At 36.6% G+C, this 12,938-nt stretch overlaps 1 protein-coding gene across 9 annotated transcripts in view; it reads right to left on the bottom strand.

The window, feature by feature from the left end:
• Window positions 1-416: 416 nt before the first annotated feature.
• COL12A1 (collagen type XII alpha 1 chain) overlaps window positions 417-12,938 on the bottom strand; it is a 98,457-nt gene continuing 85,935 nt past the window's right edge. For 5 of the 9 annotated variants that reach the window (XM_072926571.1, XM_072926570.1, XM_072926576.1 and 2 more), the window contains 7 exons: window positions 12,662-12,733; window positions 8,149-8,184; window positions 7,982-8,048; window positions 6,222-6,410; window positions 5,135-5,203; window positions 3,920-4,090; window positions 1,104-1,500 (listed from right to left, as the gene is read on the bottom strand). In XM_072926571.1, coding sequence (XP_072782672.1) covers window positions 1,319-1,500; window positions 3,920-4,090; window positions 5,135-5,203; window positions 6,222-6,410; window positions 7,982-8,048; window positions 8,149-8,184; window positions 12,662-12,733 — 786 coding nt within the window. In that variant the 3' untranslated portion in view covers window positions 1,104-1,318. Of the gene's footprint in view, window positions 3,522-3,919; window positions 4,091-5,134; window positions 5,204-6,221; window positions 6,411-7,981; window positions 8,049-8,148; window positions 8,185-12,661; window positions 12,734-12,938 lie in introns of all 9 variants that reach the window. The other 4 variants (XM_072926572.1, XM_072926575.1, XM_030267464.4 and 1 more) reach the window with 3 other exon arrangements.

Below are 12,938 nucleotides of genomic sequence, written 5' to 3' on the forward strand. Positions count from 1 at the left end.
TTGCTAATGTCAGTACTGCCGCAGCACGCCAGCACTTAGAGGCAATGTAGCTTCAGGCACCCTCGCAGTTCAAGTAGTTCCTCAAGTGGAAAGTCTCGCCCTGCAGCAGCCATCCACCAGAAATCCCCCAAAAGACAGCACTTAATCCTCACAGTCAATCTCATTTTCCTCACCAAAAACCTTACAGACGGAATTTCTTAGCAGTTATTCATACCTCAGACAGAGGAGGCATCTCCTGCTTTCAACCCCACCGCCTCTAGCCACCACAGCCCAAATACCTATTAGACTATTCCCATTCTAATTGACTTTTGATACCTGGCTTAATATTTGCTCAATACCAGATTATTGAGCAAATAACACTAATACAATACAAATACATCAGTCCCACAATGCCTTTCAAAAAATGAATAGACACATACATTTTCAGTAGTTTTATTGAAAAATGCCTCTTTCATTTCAGAAATAAATAATATAAGGCAGTGAAATTCACAATTTGCAGTTAAAATATAAAAGCAGCAATTCTATATCCATAGTCTTGCAAACAATTTCCAACTGCTTTTGGTAACTAAGAAACATTGTATTCTGAAAAAAAAAATCCATACTAAATATACAACATAAACATGCAATTCCATCTCTGCAGGATTGACTGCAATTTGGCATAAATGTAACTGTGTCTACAAACAAGGAGATTTCAGTCATTATTAAACTGTACCCAGTTGATACAATGATTTCAGCTACTTAATGTTTGTGGTGTTTAGAGGAGATGTATAAGAGCAGTATATGCTCTGCAGATTGTAACTCAGAATAGAAGAAAATTACAATGATACTGGAAGTAGAGGGAAAATTTTGGTTCTTTTTAACTAGATATTGCAGACCTGTGATCTGACTGAACTGAAAACATGCATTTGAAAAAGAAGAAAAATGTAGAGCTAAAGTGGACAGTCCTTAGAAAATTTGCAACAGCTCTGTGGTTATTTCTGCTTTGGTTTTCTTTTTTTTTAATGTTTTTGTTGTTACATTATTTTAATTAAAAGGCAGCACTGGAATAACTGAATGCACACCTTAATCTGTGTGCAACCACTATAAGCAACAGTATTTTACAAGCATTTCCAGAGCAACATGAAGTGTTTGGTTACACACATTGCTATCCCCACATAAGCAAGATACAAAACAGGGGTGCGTCTGATTTGAAAAGACCAGAACGGAATGATGCACTCTCCCTGTGTGTATCTGCAAATGCAAGCACAGCAAAACAAACAAACAAACAAAAAAAAAAACAGCAACCAAAGAAAACCCCACAACAAGACACGCAGATCTTTTACGGTTTTGTTTTTGCATTTCTTGACAGTGATCTTTTCCAGCGCATGTGCTCGGGGTATTCTGGTGAATGCATTTCAACTCCATAGTCCTCATATTCGTCCTCTCTCCTTTCTGACTCCATAGGTACTATAAAGGGTTCACCTTCAGGCTGATAGGGTCCACTTTCAGGCACGTATGGTTCTGGTTGAAAATAGTTGTCCGATTGAACATAACAGTTATCGCATGTCTTTGAATCCACATATGCAATGAAAGTTAGTCTGTCTACATAATGTTAGTTCAACCTTATTTTCATATAATAAATATATAAATAATTATTTCACTGGGGGTATTTCTCAAGTTTGCTCATGAATGCTTTTTTGGCAGTAAAATAATAAAAGGTTTGAAAGTCATCTTGAAAGACTTTGTATTTATAATAAACAAAGCAGTGCAGAAAGAGTCATAAATTAGGCAAGGGACAAATCATGGTAAAACTACTAAAAAAACCAAACAAAACCAAGAAAATCAAATAAAATTACTATTTTACAGCTACTTCAGTAAATCTAAGCATTGGGCTTTATTTTAAACTGCATAATTAAAAGAAGACATGGAGCAGGTAAAATGAAGAGATGAGTTTGGCATATGCTAATTTTTCTCTGAGAATGGGAAAGTAAGTATAGACATAACTATCACCAGCGGCAATATACAGTACATGTCATTTTGTCGTGCTGTTCCTCGTAACAAACCGAGTTACAGCTGGTGCTTCAGGAACACCAAAAACTACAGCAAAACAGAAGAAAAATTATTATAAAACTTTGGTATTTATAACTGCAGTTACAGATCCAACAAGATTACACATTAAAAAAGGTATATGCCCCAATTCAGACATGTTGGTAACAAGCAACAGACAGGTAGGTTTCATGAGTTGTCAAAGATGTTATTCTGGCATACAGCAAGCAGCAGCAGGCTTTTATGCAAAAGTATCACGTAGAGTTGTTAACAGATTTTAGTGGATACAGTCCCATACAAATCATCTACAAGCCACAATTAGTTTACTATTTACATAAGTTATTTCTCATTTTCCAGGTTAAATTTGTCTCTCTTCTAATGGCATTACCTTTGCTGGTTAGTAGTTTTACAAGCCTCCTTTGCCATTGAGGTTTTTTTGGTGGTCTAGGTCTTTTTTTAAAAAGAAAGACTGTCTATTTTATTATTGAAATGCAATAGGCTTAATGAATTGACATCACTGTCCTTTATCTCGTTCATGAGTTGTGTTAGTAAAAGTATCTCCCCGTTCTATGAGGTCAACATGGTTCAAGAACCATATCCGTGGTGAAATATCCATACGGACTCATTTTCTAATAAGCACGTGCGCAAACATCTCAGAAACAGGATTTTCATGTATTCAAACTGTAAGCAGCACTGGCGACTTAGAAAATGTGTTAGCCGAAACCTGAAACAGGTCAAAGATGATGTTAGTCTTTTAAAAAGTCCATCCGATGTGCAAAAACATATTTTCATCCAACTAAATACATAACAATTAAGTCTTTGGCATATATTTATATATGTATACATAGCTGCTTGCTAGAAAGAACACTGCTGAATCACATGCTCAATCTTCTTTATTTTTCATTTAAATAAGAATTTTTTTGTGAGATCTGCACAACCACCTGGCTCTTTAACCAGTATCACTGAGTCTGCAAGTGTGTACATATATATATATATATATATTTTCTTTTCTTTTGCTTTTCATGGATACATGCACAATTACACTAACAGCAAACCATATCCAATAGTAGTATCACATACACTAATCTGGCAAGGCATACATATTAATTTGTTAACAATACTGTGGTCCTGCAGGATCCCCATGTTAAAATATATTAGAATCTTTCCAGTCAAAATTTGGTGGTCACTGTGACCCTTCATTTTGGTTCCAGAAGCAGCCTATTGCTTGGAGCAATGTCATAAAGTGGAAGGCTTATATGACTCAGGGCTAATCAGAGACTCCATGGCATTTAACTTGGTAGATATTGTAGGACAGTGGAGCTTTTCAGTTGTCTGCACTGTTATTACCAAATGGATTTCCTTTATGGAAAAATTTTATTTCAGTAATCAATTTTGTATAAATAATCCTGACATGGCTCAAAAAGAGACACATGGAAACTGCCAGCCACAGCATTCCTTTTATTTTTCAAGAGAAACATGGAGAATTCAACCTTGTTCTGAAGACGATTGGAAGGGGTGGTGATAGAGGGGGGGAAAAAAGAAGAGAAGAAATTTGTCACTTAAATCCTATGAGCAACACTACCAGCTAGTAACCATCTACATTAAAAAAAAAAAAAAAATTAAAAAAAAACCACAACAAAACCCAAGACTATAATATTTACTCACTATTTCCTATTTAAAACAAACCATGCATAACATCAAGTAATCCTAGACCAAATTCTAATGGCTGCTCATATACTTGCACGTTACAATGAGGCAGGCCTGCTCACTGCACCCATCTCCTCCTGACTCACTATGTTCAGATTAGCAGGCCTGTCTCTTGTAAAGCAGCTCAATATCAACAGCCACATCTGTGAAGGCTATTTAGGGTAAGGTTAAGTTGTTCATAACCTACCTGGGAATCCTTGGCCATTGTAAGGGATGCTAGCACACTGGGATGAATCACAATATCCTGGTGGCCCTGGGGGACCCCGAATACCCGCATTGCCAGGACGGCCTGGTGGCCCTGGTGGTCCTCGTGATCCTGTGGAGCCTGGTGGACCAGTTCTAGATTCTCCTTGTGGACCTAATTTTAGAATTGAGAGGTTGGGAGGTTGTTTTCTTTAAGAGACATCATGATAAAACAATTAATAATACTTCTGTCTAGACTACACAGCCCAGGCTGTCTTTAGAGAGAAAGCACTCGCACACTTTGCTGTATGGGGGTCAACAGAAAGAAATACAAAAAAAATCTAGAAATGTGACTCATCATGAGTTGCTTCCCTGTGTGTGGCTTATTTAAGTATTTATTCTTAGAAACTAATTTAGTAAGGTTTGAGCCAAGTAAGAAATGTCAATGTATTCTCTTGTTAATTTCCCCTTTGTGTAAGATATGATGATCTCAAGGGAAACTACTAGATTAAACAAGCACATTGGATTTCTATTAAAATATAGGAGTACATCAATTATACTGCCCAGTAGCCCCAGGACAGATGAGGTAATGTTGGTTTTGGAACCAGTCTTATTATGGTTAGCAGAAAAGTAAAGCTTCAAATAACTGGGGCTACAATTTGCTGGAAGCATATTATGGTGTAATGAAAAGCCATTTTAGCCTAGTAAACTACAAGCAGAAACAAGTGATGCAGCTGATTCATGATAAGGTGTAAACAAAAATTCGTAACACAAAATCCAAAACTAATAATCAAATAACCTGTCTCTATTATCTGGTAACTCTGCATTCAGGAATATTTTGTAGTCCAGCAAGTAAAAAAAAAACCAAACAAAACAAACAAACAAAACTACATACTACAAAAGAATCATCTGATAAGACTTATGAAAAATAGCTGTCAAATATTTGGACAATGTATTTTCATGAAACACATTTTCACATTAACAAGCATGCTAGATGACTAAATTAAAAGATAAACACCTATTAGCCATGTCCAAAAATCTTTCTAAATTGCTATTTTTGTGGTGATTTCCTACAAATTTATTAGAGTAAACTCTAATATATGTCAAAAACATGAAGTGGGCAAAGGATTTCATTCACCATATCAAGTCTGGTTCTCTATGAAGAAATATTTGCTTTTCTCCTACTTTGATGTAATCTGATTAAACAAAAAATATTTACCAGGTGGTCCTGGCAAACCTCGTGGTCCTTGGGATCCAGTCCCTCTTTCACCTTTCTCTCCAGGGATTCCTACAGAATAATAAAAAGGCAATGAAAATCAAAGAAAGGAAACCACATAAACAGATATTTCTTCACACTCTCTCACTGACATTAATACTTATTTCCCATTATTTAACACAACAAGAGTGGTTGAAACTTATGTTCTACATATGTTCAAATGTGAATTTGGAAAATAATTTGGATATAAATATAGTAACCCAAGAATAAAATAGGATGTAGATGTAACTTAGCATGAATAAACTCTCTCAAAAATAGAAAAGTTTTGAGATAATGAAGCACCACAGATTTTCATTTTAAACTAAAATCAGAATGGTATTTTCAGTCTTGTATACTTCTGCACTCTCTTAGGAACAGGTATAATCAAAAAAGTTTAAGTTCTTCTGAATAACTTGATTTATTCCTAGCTTTTTTAAAAGAGTGTATAAAATACATCCTAGAAAACATAACACTGAGTCTATGCTATAGTAGAGTAGTGGAAATAAGCAAAGGCCACAAAAGAGTACACTACAGACACCCCATGTGATTGCAGTGATCCAAGATAAATGTAAAATAGGTTTACCCATATCTTTACATTCAGTTCAGCTGCTTCCCTCCCTCAGAATATTGTAAGGAGCTAAGGGTGTTGATCTAATTCTTTAAAGTCCTACATTTATACTTGTTAATGACTCGTTTTTTCTCTTAATCACTGTTCTACTTTGCAAAGAGTTGTCTTACTCCAAACAACCTTTCAAGATGCAGCTGTATAGTGCCAGAACAGATCTGAGAACATTTGCTTTCCTGGGATATTATGTGGAAGTCTCAGACAGCAGCCAAAATGCTATACCAATTTGTATTTCATTAAACCTGAGCAAGAGAGAAACAGTAAAACACTGATCTAGTTAATCTTGTCCGTCAGTACATCAGTGTCCCTTGGGCAATCCAACTGGCCTAGCAGGGCTTCCTAATCCGACATGGTAAAGGGAGCAGACTGCTCCTCTGGCAACTTCTGCACTATGTCCACAGTACAGCTGCCTTGGAATTTATTCACCTCTTTCACCAGGTGGTCCTTGAACCCCAGGAGGTCCTGGGAATCCTGGTCTTCCTCCAGGTCCAGGTTCTCCTCTTGTCCCAGCAGCTCCTGGGGGACCAGGTGGACCTGGTGGCCCTGGCTGGTTTCGGTTTGAATAATAATCATTCGGGATTTGATTCAGCATTTGATTGAATCGGCTCATTTGACCTTCAAAAGAAAAATAAAATGTGAAATGAGTGAAAATCTTTTATGAGAATGGGAAGGAATAAAATATTATCTCTCTTAATTAAAACCCATTCTTGTTTCTATTCAATAACTTAGTACAGATTAATTAGAAATACTTAAGATGAATATCCAATAAGAAAGCTGAACATAAATGGAGGAGGGAGGGGATCAGGGAGAAAAGGTAAGAAAACTTCTGGAAGCCAATGACATTAAAACAATTATCATAGAACTATTCAAATCAAAAAGGAGGCAATTTTTTACAATACTCTTGCTCTTGGAGTTCTATTTAGAGGTTGTTTTTACTCTGAAGAATAGAAAGGATTTGCTCCACTTCTAAAACTCTGGGATCATATTTCTATGTACTTTCAGACCTCTGCAGCTACTATGGGCAATATAAATTATTCATGTGTAGAGTTAGCAGCACAGTCGATGAAGTCATTTTCTTAAGCCTGTAGGATGCACAGCCTTGTACCTCTACACCTTCTGCATATAGGCAAATTTCATTTCCAAAAAAAAAGGATTTGTGAACAAAAGCAACACCATTTTGAAGCTATGGAGGAAGGAAGCCTTAATGGAGAGACACATGTGATTAGTATAATGCGTCTGTCCTACCATAACAGGGAAGTCGTCAGCTGAACACAAAAAAAATGAGGCAGGTACACTCTAAGAAATGTTAAAAGATCTTGCACATGATATCCTTATTCATAAGCATATCATTCATTCACAAATGTACTTTACTTCTTCTGTGATGGCGAATAGAAATGTTTTTATTAGCAGCCATCACAGACATTTCTAAGGACATACTGTCCTCCTCCTGTACACAGGCACTCTTAAAGATCCAAAAGGTATATCTGCTTTTCTGTCAACACTTAACCTTGTAATTAATACAATATTAAAAACCAGTTTGCCTCTGTCTTTTTTGGCAGGTCTACTGATAGCAAAAGCACTGCTTCAAGATCAGAAAGAAAGCCTCTGTAGAGAGCAACTTCATGGGCTGCAGAGCTGCACTATGTGGCAGTAGAGGACTGAAATTCAATTCAAGTCCTTTTCCAAATAAATATTTTTTTTACTTGCATAGCATCACTTATTCTGCACACAGTGTTTACTCTAGCACTCATCTGTCTTTCCCTGCTGTCAAAGTACCTGCAGTAAACATCGTTTTGATGCCTCACTGATTCCCTTCTCTTGAAGTTAAAACATGTTTAATGAGAAAATATATACTGATTTTATTTCAAAGATGAAGTAATTTTGGACCAAAATTACAAAGAAAACCTCACCAGAATGTTAAAATTGCATATATATTTCCAAAGATCACAGATTAGTTCCAACTCAGTTTATTATTCTGTGATTATCAAGCTAGCCTCTGGATCTGGCAAAAATTTGCTGCTACATTTTTTCCACTAAATCATTTGCATTGGACAGCTATCAGATTATCAAGCTCTTGCTGTGCTCTCTGGCCAATATCTGTCACTTCAAATTTAAACCATTGTTTTATCTTTTTAAGAAAGTAGTTAATTACTTGTATAGGATACAAAGCAAGTAACACTGTTTACCATTTATCAGTTGTTCACAAACTTGTCTTGCAACTGCTCGCATCATGTTTTGAGAAGCAATATCACCCTAAATAATCAGATGCAAAACAAGTGTTTCATTAGCAGTTTGTACTTTTAAAGACATGGTGTTTAATTTTAAAATTATGAGGACTTTTAAGCAGACTTACTCTGTCACCTTTTTCTCCCTTCATTCCAGGTGCACCCTAAAATGAATAAGTAAAAATTAAGCAACTGAAGGATTATGTTATTTCACCCCAACAATTGGTCATCTGCTGCTTTGCGTGGCTCTCTATATAGTAACACACACATCCTGAGTGTTGCTGCTTTTTACAGTGTAGTATTTCTTTAAGGAATGTATTTATCACCATTAACAAAGCAAAGGCCAAGTGTGGGCTGCAGCTGTTTCTCATAACATTCCTTCAGTACCCGCAATTAATTTCAACACCACGAAACACCAAATCATTCCACTGAGGTCACAGCAGACACCTCTTGAATGTGGTGACACTGTTTCACAGACTTCTGTCGAGGGTTTGGGCAGACAAATGCCCTTGGGGTATGTCAGGGTGTGAACTTAGTGTGGTCTCTGAGCTTCTCTGCTGCAGAGTTGCACACACCTACCCCATGACATGCCACAGAAAATATGAGACAGTTCATCCATCACCGAGTTAAGTAGTTGTCATACGGTACATTTGCATCATGAATAACAGATCGTTCTTGCAAAATTAATTGTACAGATGTAAATGAAAGATTTAGAATGGTGACACCATAAATGTGCCATTGGAATAAATTATGCCACCAATGAGGCAGCTGCTAATATGTATAAAATATACCCATGAAGCTTTCCCTTCTGTCCTTTGCTTTTCATCTATACTTTTCTTATTCTGTGAAGTCCACGGGGAAATGTTTGCCTTTTAGTTTTAGTTTATTACAGCCATATGCTGAAACAGACTATGGACTTGCAAATGCCATACCATAAATAAATAGTAACAACTAAAACCATGAGGAAAATATGACATTTCTGTCTGTCATTCTCCAATAATTAACATTGTGGTAAAAGATGACATATTGAAATTCTAAAAAAACCTTAATTTGATTCCCAAATAAGCAAACATTAATATCTCATTCATAACATATTACATGTACCTGAAATATTCATTGAACAGAACTGTAGGTTTTTAATTGCACTAGTCTGTTACATGAAAATCTGGCAGAGGAAAGTGGTAAAGAAACTATTCATGCTTTTCTTTCTGTTTGAAGCTTGCCAATTTTTCTATTTCCTGCAAGTATTTTCCTTTTAAATTATCTGCTGTGTATGTATTCATAATATATACTTGTTTTATTCTCATTCTTTCTATGGCTTTCATAGTATGACCTTCTACCAGAAGCAAATCATACAGTATGTCTTTTGTTTATTCACTAGGTAAGGAGAGAGGCAGAGAGAGGAGGCAAAGCAAGGCAAGACAAGGCAACAAGGTCCCTCAGCTAGGAAAATGCTAATGCTATGTCAGTCAGTTTTAAAATTCATTGAAATAAAATGAGCCTCATTCCTCAATTTATGACCTTGCAAACACACACTGATTCAGCCTTCTGGCTGGAAGTCTAGAGCCTATTTGGAACTAACTTTAAAATTTGAAGATTAGAGGCAGACTGCCTGTGTTAAAAATAAAGTGCATTTTCTGCCTAGATATTTTAGAAATAAATTTTAAAAAAATATTACAACTGCAATTACTGAGTTACTATTTGCATCTTCCTCCCACTTGGTAATATGACTCTTAAATTTCAGTTCATTTTCTTTTAATAGACAAAAAAGTGCAGTTTAACCTACTGCTTGACAGCATTTTGAGAAAAAGCAGCTGCTGCTGGCATTCTGTTTTGTTGCTATCCTGCAGCGAGGGAGTCACTTGGGGTCAGTGCAAGGAAAACTTGGTTTATGCTGCATGTGGGATTTTTCTGAGCTGTGGGATGAAAGCTGGGGCTGCAGCATAGTTCTACTTCTGAAGGAGGACAAAACAAAGGAAGTTTTGCTATTTTTATTTTTAAAGTTAATGTGCTCAATTGTTTTTCCCAAAAGAATGTTTGCTTCCCTCAAGAACCACCAGCTCATTGCTCCCAAAGCAGCGCCTTTTTGAGGCTTCATCTACGACATCTGCATAGATGGATGCAAGAGCAGTGAACACACGACAGCAGAGAATGCAAAATTCTCAAAACCTGCATGCAACTCACAACAGACTTGTACTACCCTCAAAAGTTTTTCACAGTTTATTTGGTCCTGGAGGCTTCAGTTTAATAGCACCTTACTTATTAAATTTAAATGCCTCGCATTTTTTCCCAGGAACTGTCTAAATCAACAAAGTCGGACCCTGTTGTCAGAGAGTCTGTTTTATAAACAGGACAGCTCTACCTTAACACAACTTAGTCTGCCTACCCATCGTTACGGTTTCCAGTCTATAAAATAAGCACTGGAACTTCTCTAATAGTCCAACATCTTCTATTTACCACTGTATTTATTCATAGAAAACACATTAATTTCTTCTTGAACCAATAGCCTCTTCTAGTTTAATGAGTCTTTCTTACTGTTGATAGTTGTTACCTTATGATATATGTATGAACCACTATGGAATTCTAACTCTCTGACCAGACAGACAACAGATATTTTAGTCTCCTCTAGGAGAGTCTGCATACAGTTCTCAATAAATTACCAACTTATTTCTGTTCTTATGGTTCCTTTTTCAGTCATTTTGCTGCTGCACTGGAAAAAAACACCTAAGTTTCTCTTGGAGCTATTTGTAAGCAGACCAAAAAGCCAAATTTCCTATTTCCATGAAAATTCAGTTAACACTTCTAGGATTTAGTTGTTCTAGTGTATAAGTACACAGTGAGGTAGAGAAATGTTTACAGTGTGGTCTGCCTCAGCTTAGCACATTATTGGTATTGAATACATCAGGAAGGAGCTCCAGCTGACCACATTCACTGGGAGTAACTTCAGAACACCAAAGCTGCTCATAATTTGTAGATAACTGTATACCTTTTTACCTGGAATGCAATATCCCTTAGTTTGCAGGGCTCTTCACTTTCATTTAATAGTACTAGCAATACAGATTGTTAAGGTAGAAGAAAAATTGGCAGGATCTGATAAAAAATTATTTATTCATTGTATTTACCAGAGGCAAGGTGAAGCCTCATTATCCTTCTCTTCAGGCAGAATTATGATTCATGACAGTGCAAGTTGCATTTGGCTGTCAGGCTGCACCTTTGGCAGCTGTAATACTGCAAACAAAGGAAGGCCTTGAAATTCTGTCCACCAGGAATCTGATAAAACATCTGTACAAGGTACAAGCCAGAATTCCTGCTGGGATCTGTTCTAGAAACATTAGAAATGATAAATCTGATGCATAGTGTCCCATTGCAAGACTGCAGGGGAAAACATTTATTTCTAATTGAAAAGAACTCTTAAGAACTAGAGTACAGGAGAATTTAGACATGATGCTTGGACAGGATTTGACTGTCTTGCTTTGCAAAAGCCTCTTAAACTGGGCTTGTAGCCAAATTTCCTTCTAAATACATTATTTACCTGCAGAACATCTTTACTTCTGAACTGGGTCAGTTATCCATTGTCGCAGGTGAAGGAAAAATCAGATACACCTGACAATTTAAAACTCCCTCGTGAACAAAGCACAGCACTTTATGTTCCAGCCATGTCTATTCAACATATAACCAAGCACAAATATCCCATTAGCCATTTACATCTCAAGGCAGGAAAGCGTCAAGACCTTCCTAAGACACTCCGTGTCCTCTACTACAAGGAGAAATAGAATTTATAGTCTGGCAGACACAGATTGAATTCAATGTGTGCATGAGAAAATGACGCAGCTTCTAGGTGCTTCTGGGAGCTTCCACATGCTCCTGGGAGCTTCCACTTCATGGCAATCAAGTTTCCCAGCATATACTACATATTCTTTCAAATTATCCAGCTTTTTTATATACAACTACACTGAGGCAGGATAGAAAATTCTAGATGACTGCCATACGTTATCCACAAGTAATGAATGAGTTCTCATTTCACTTGCTGTCTCCACTCCCGACTCAAGCATAATTTCTCAGAGATCCTATGAATGAATCAAATTAAATTTCTCCTGAAACTGTTGGTGGGAGGCAGCACCTCCTGATCTTTTTCCTTGTTCAGGAAGCACTTTAAAAGTTTGAATAGAACCCACAGAAAGCACTCCTAAATAATAGTGAAATAACATTGTAAAAATAATGAAACATTTGCAAAACAGAGCTGATTATGTAATATTATCAAAGATTGTCTACCTTCAGCAGTTTATCACTTTTTTACTACACACATATGCACTAGTGTAAAGACTTTACAATCATTTTGCTGACCTAGTTTTCCATGCTTATGCAGTGTAGGAATGAATATATGTCTTGGCACATAATAGCCTACAATCTTCTTAGTGGAAACCAGAGACCACAATTTCCAGCCCCAACTATTAAACTCAGCAAAATGGCATACTGTAAAAATAAAATTATTTTTTTTAAAAAGACTTGTGGGTTTAGGTCAGCTCCACTGTATTAACCACCATCATAAGTGCAAGACAACTATTTAAAGCAGCAGAAGTCTCATGTTCATCAACAGACTGTAATTTTAAATTTGATATTCCAAGTGTATCATTATCTTACTGGTGTCCCACGATCTCCTGGTTTCCCTGGTTTTCCACTTGGGCCAGCAACTCCTGGAACTCCGGGAGCACCCTGCAACAGAAGGCATGTAAAATGATTTGTGGAAATACACAATTACCTAAGCACTAATAAGAAATGTGTTACTGTATTGAGTACAAAGCAATAATGAAAGTAGTTCCTATCAGGTTGTTTTCTGTTAGGTACATATCAGGCTTGAAATTTTTTTTATGGAATAAATAGTTTGTTTTTTCTTGGAAATGTGTTCTTTTATGTGGCA

The sequence above is a fragment of the Taeniopygia guttata genome, chromosome 3 (genome assembly GCF_048771995.1).
Source record: "Taeniopygia guttata chromosome 3, bTaeGut7.mat, whole genome shotgun sequence".
NCBI classification, from domain to species: Eukaryota; Metazoa; Chordata; class Aves; order Passeriformes; family Estrildidae; genus Taeniopygia; species Taeniopygia guttata.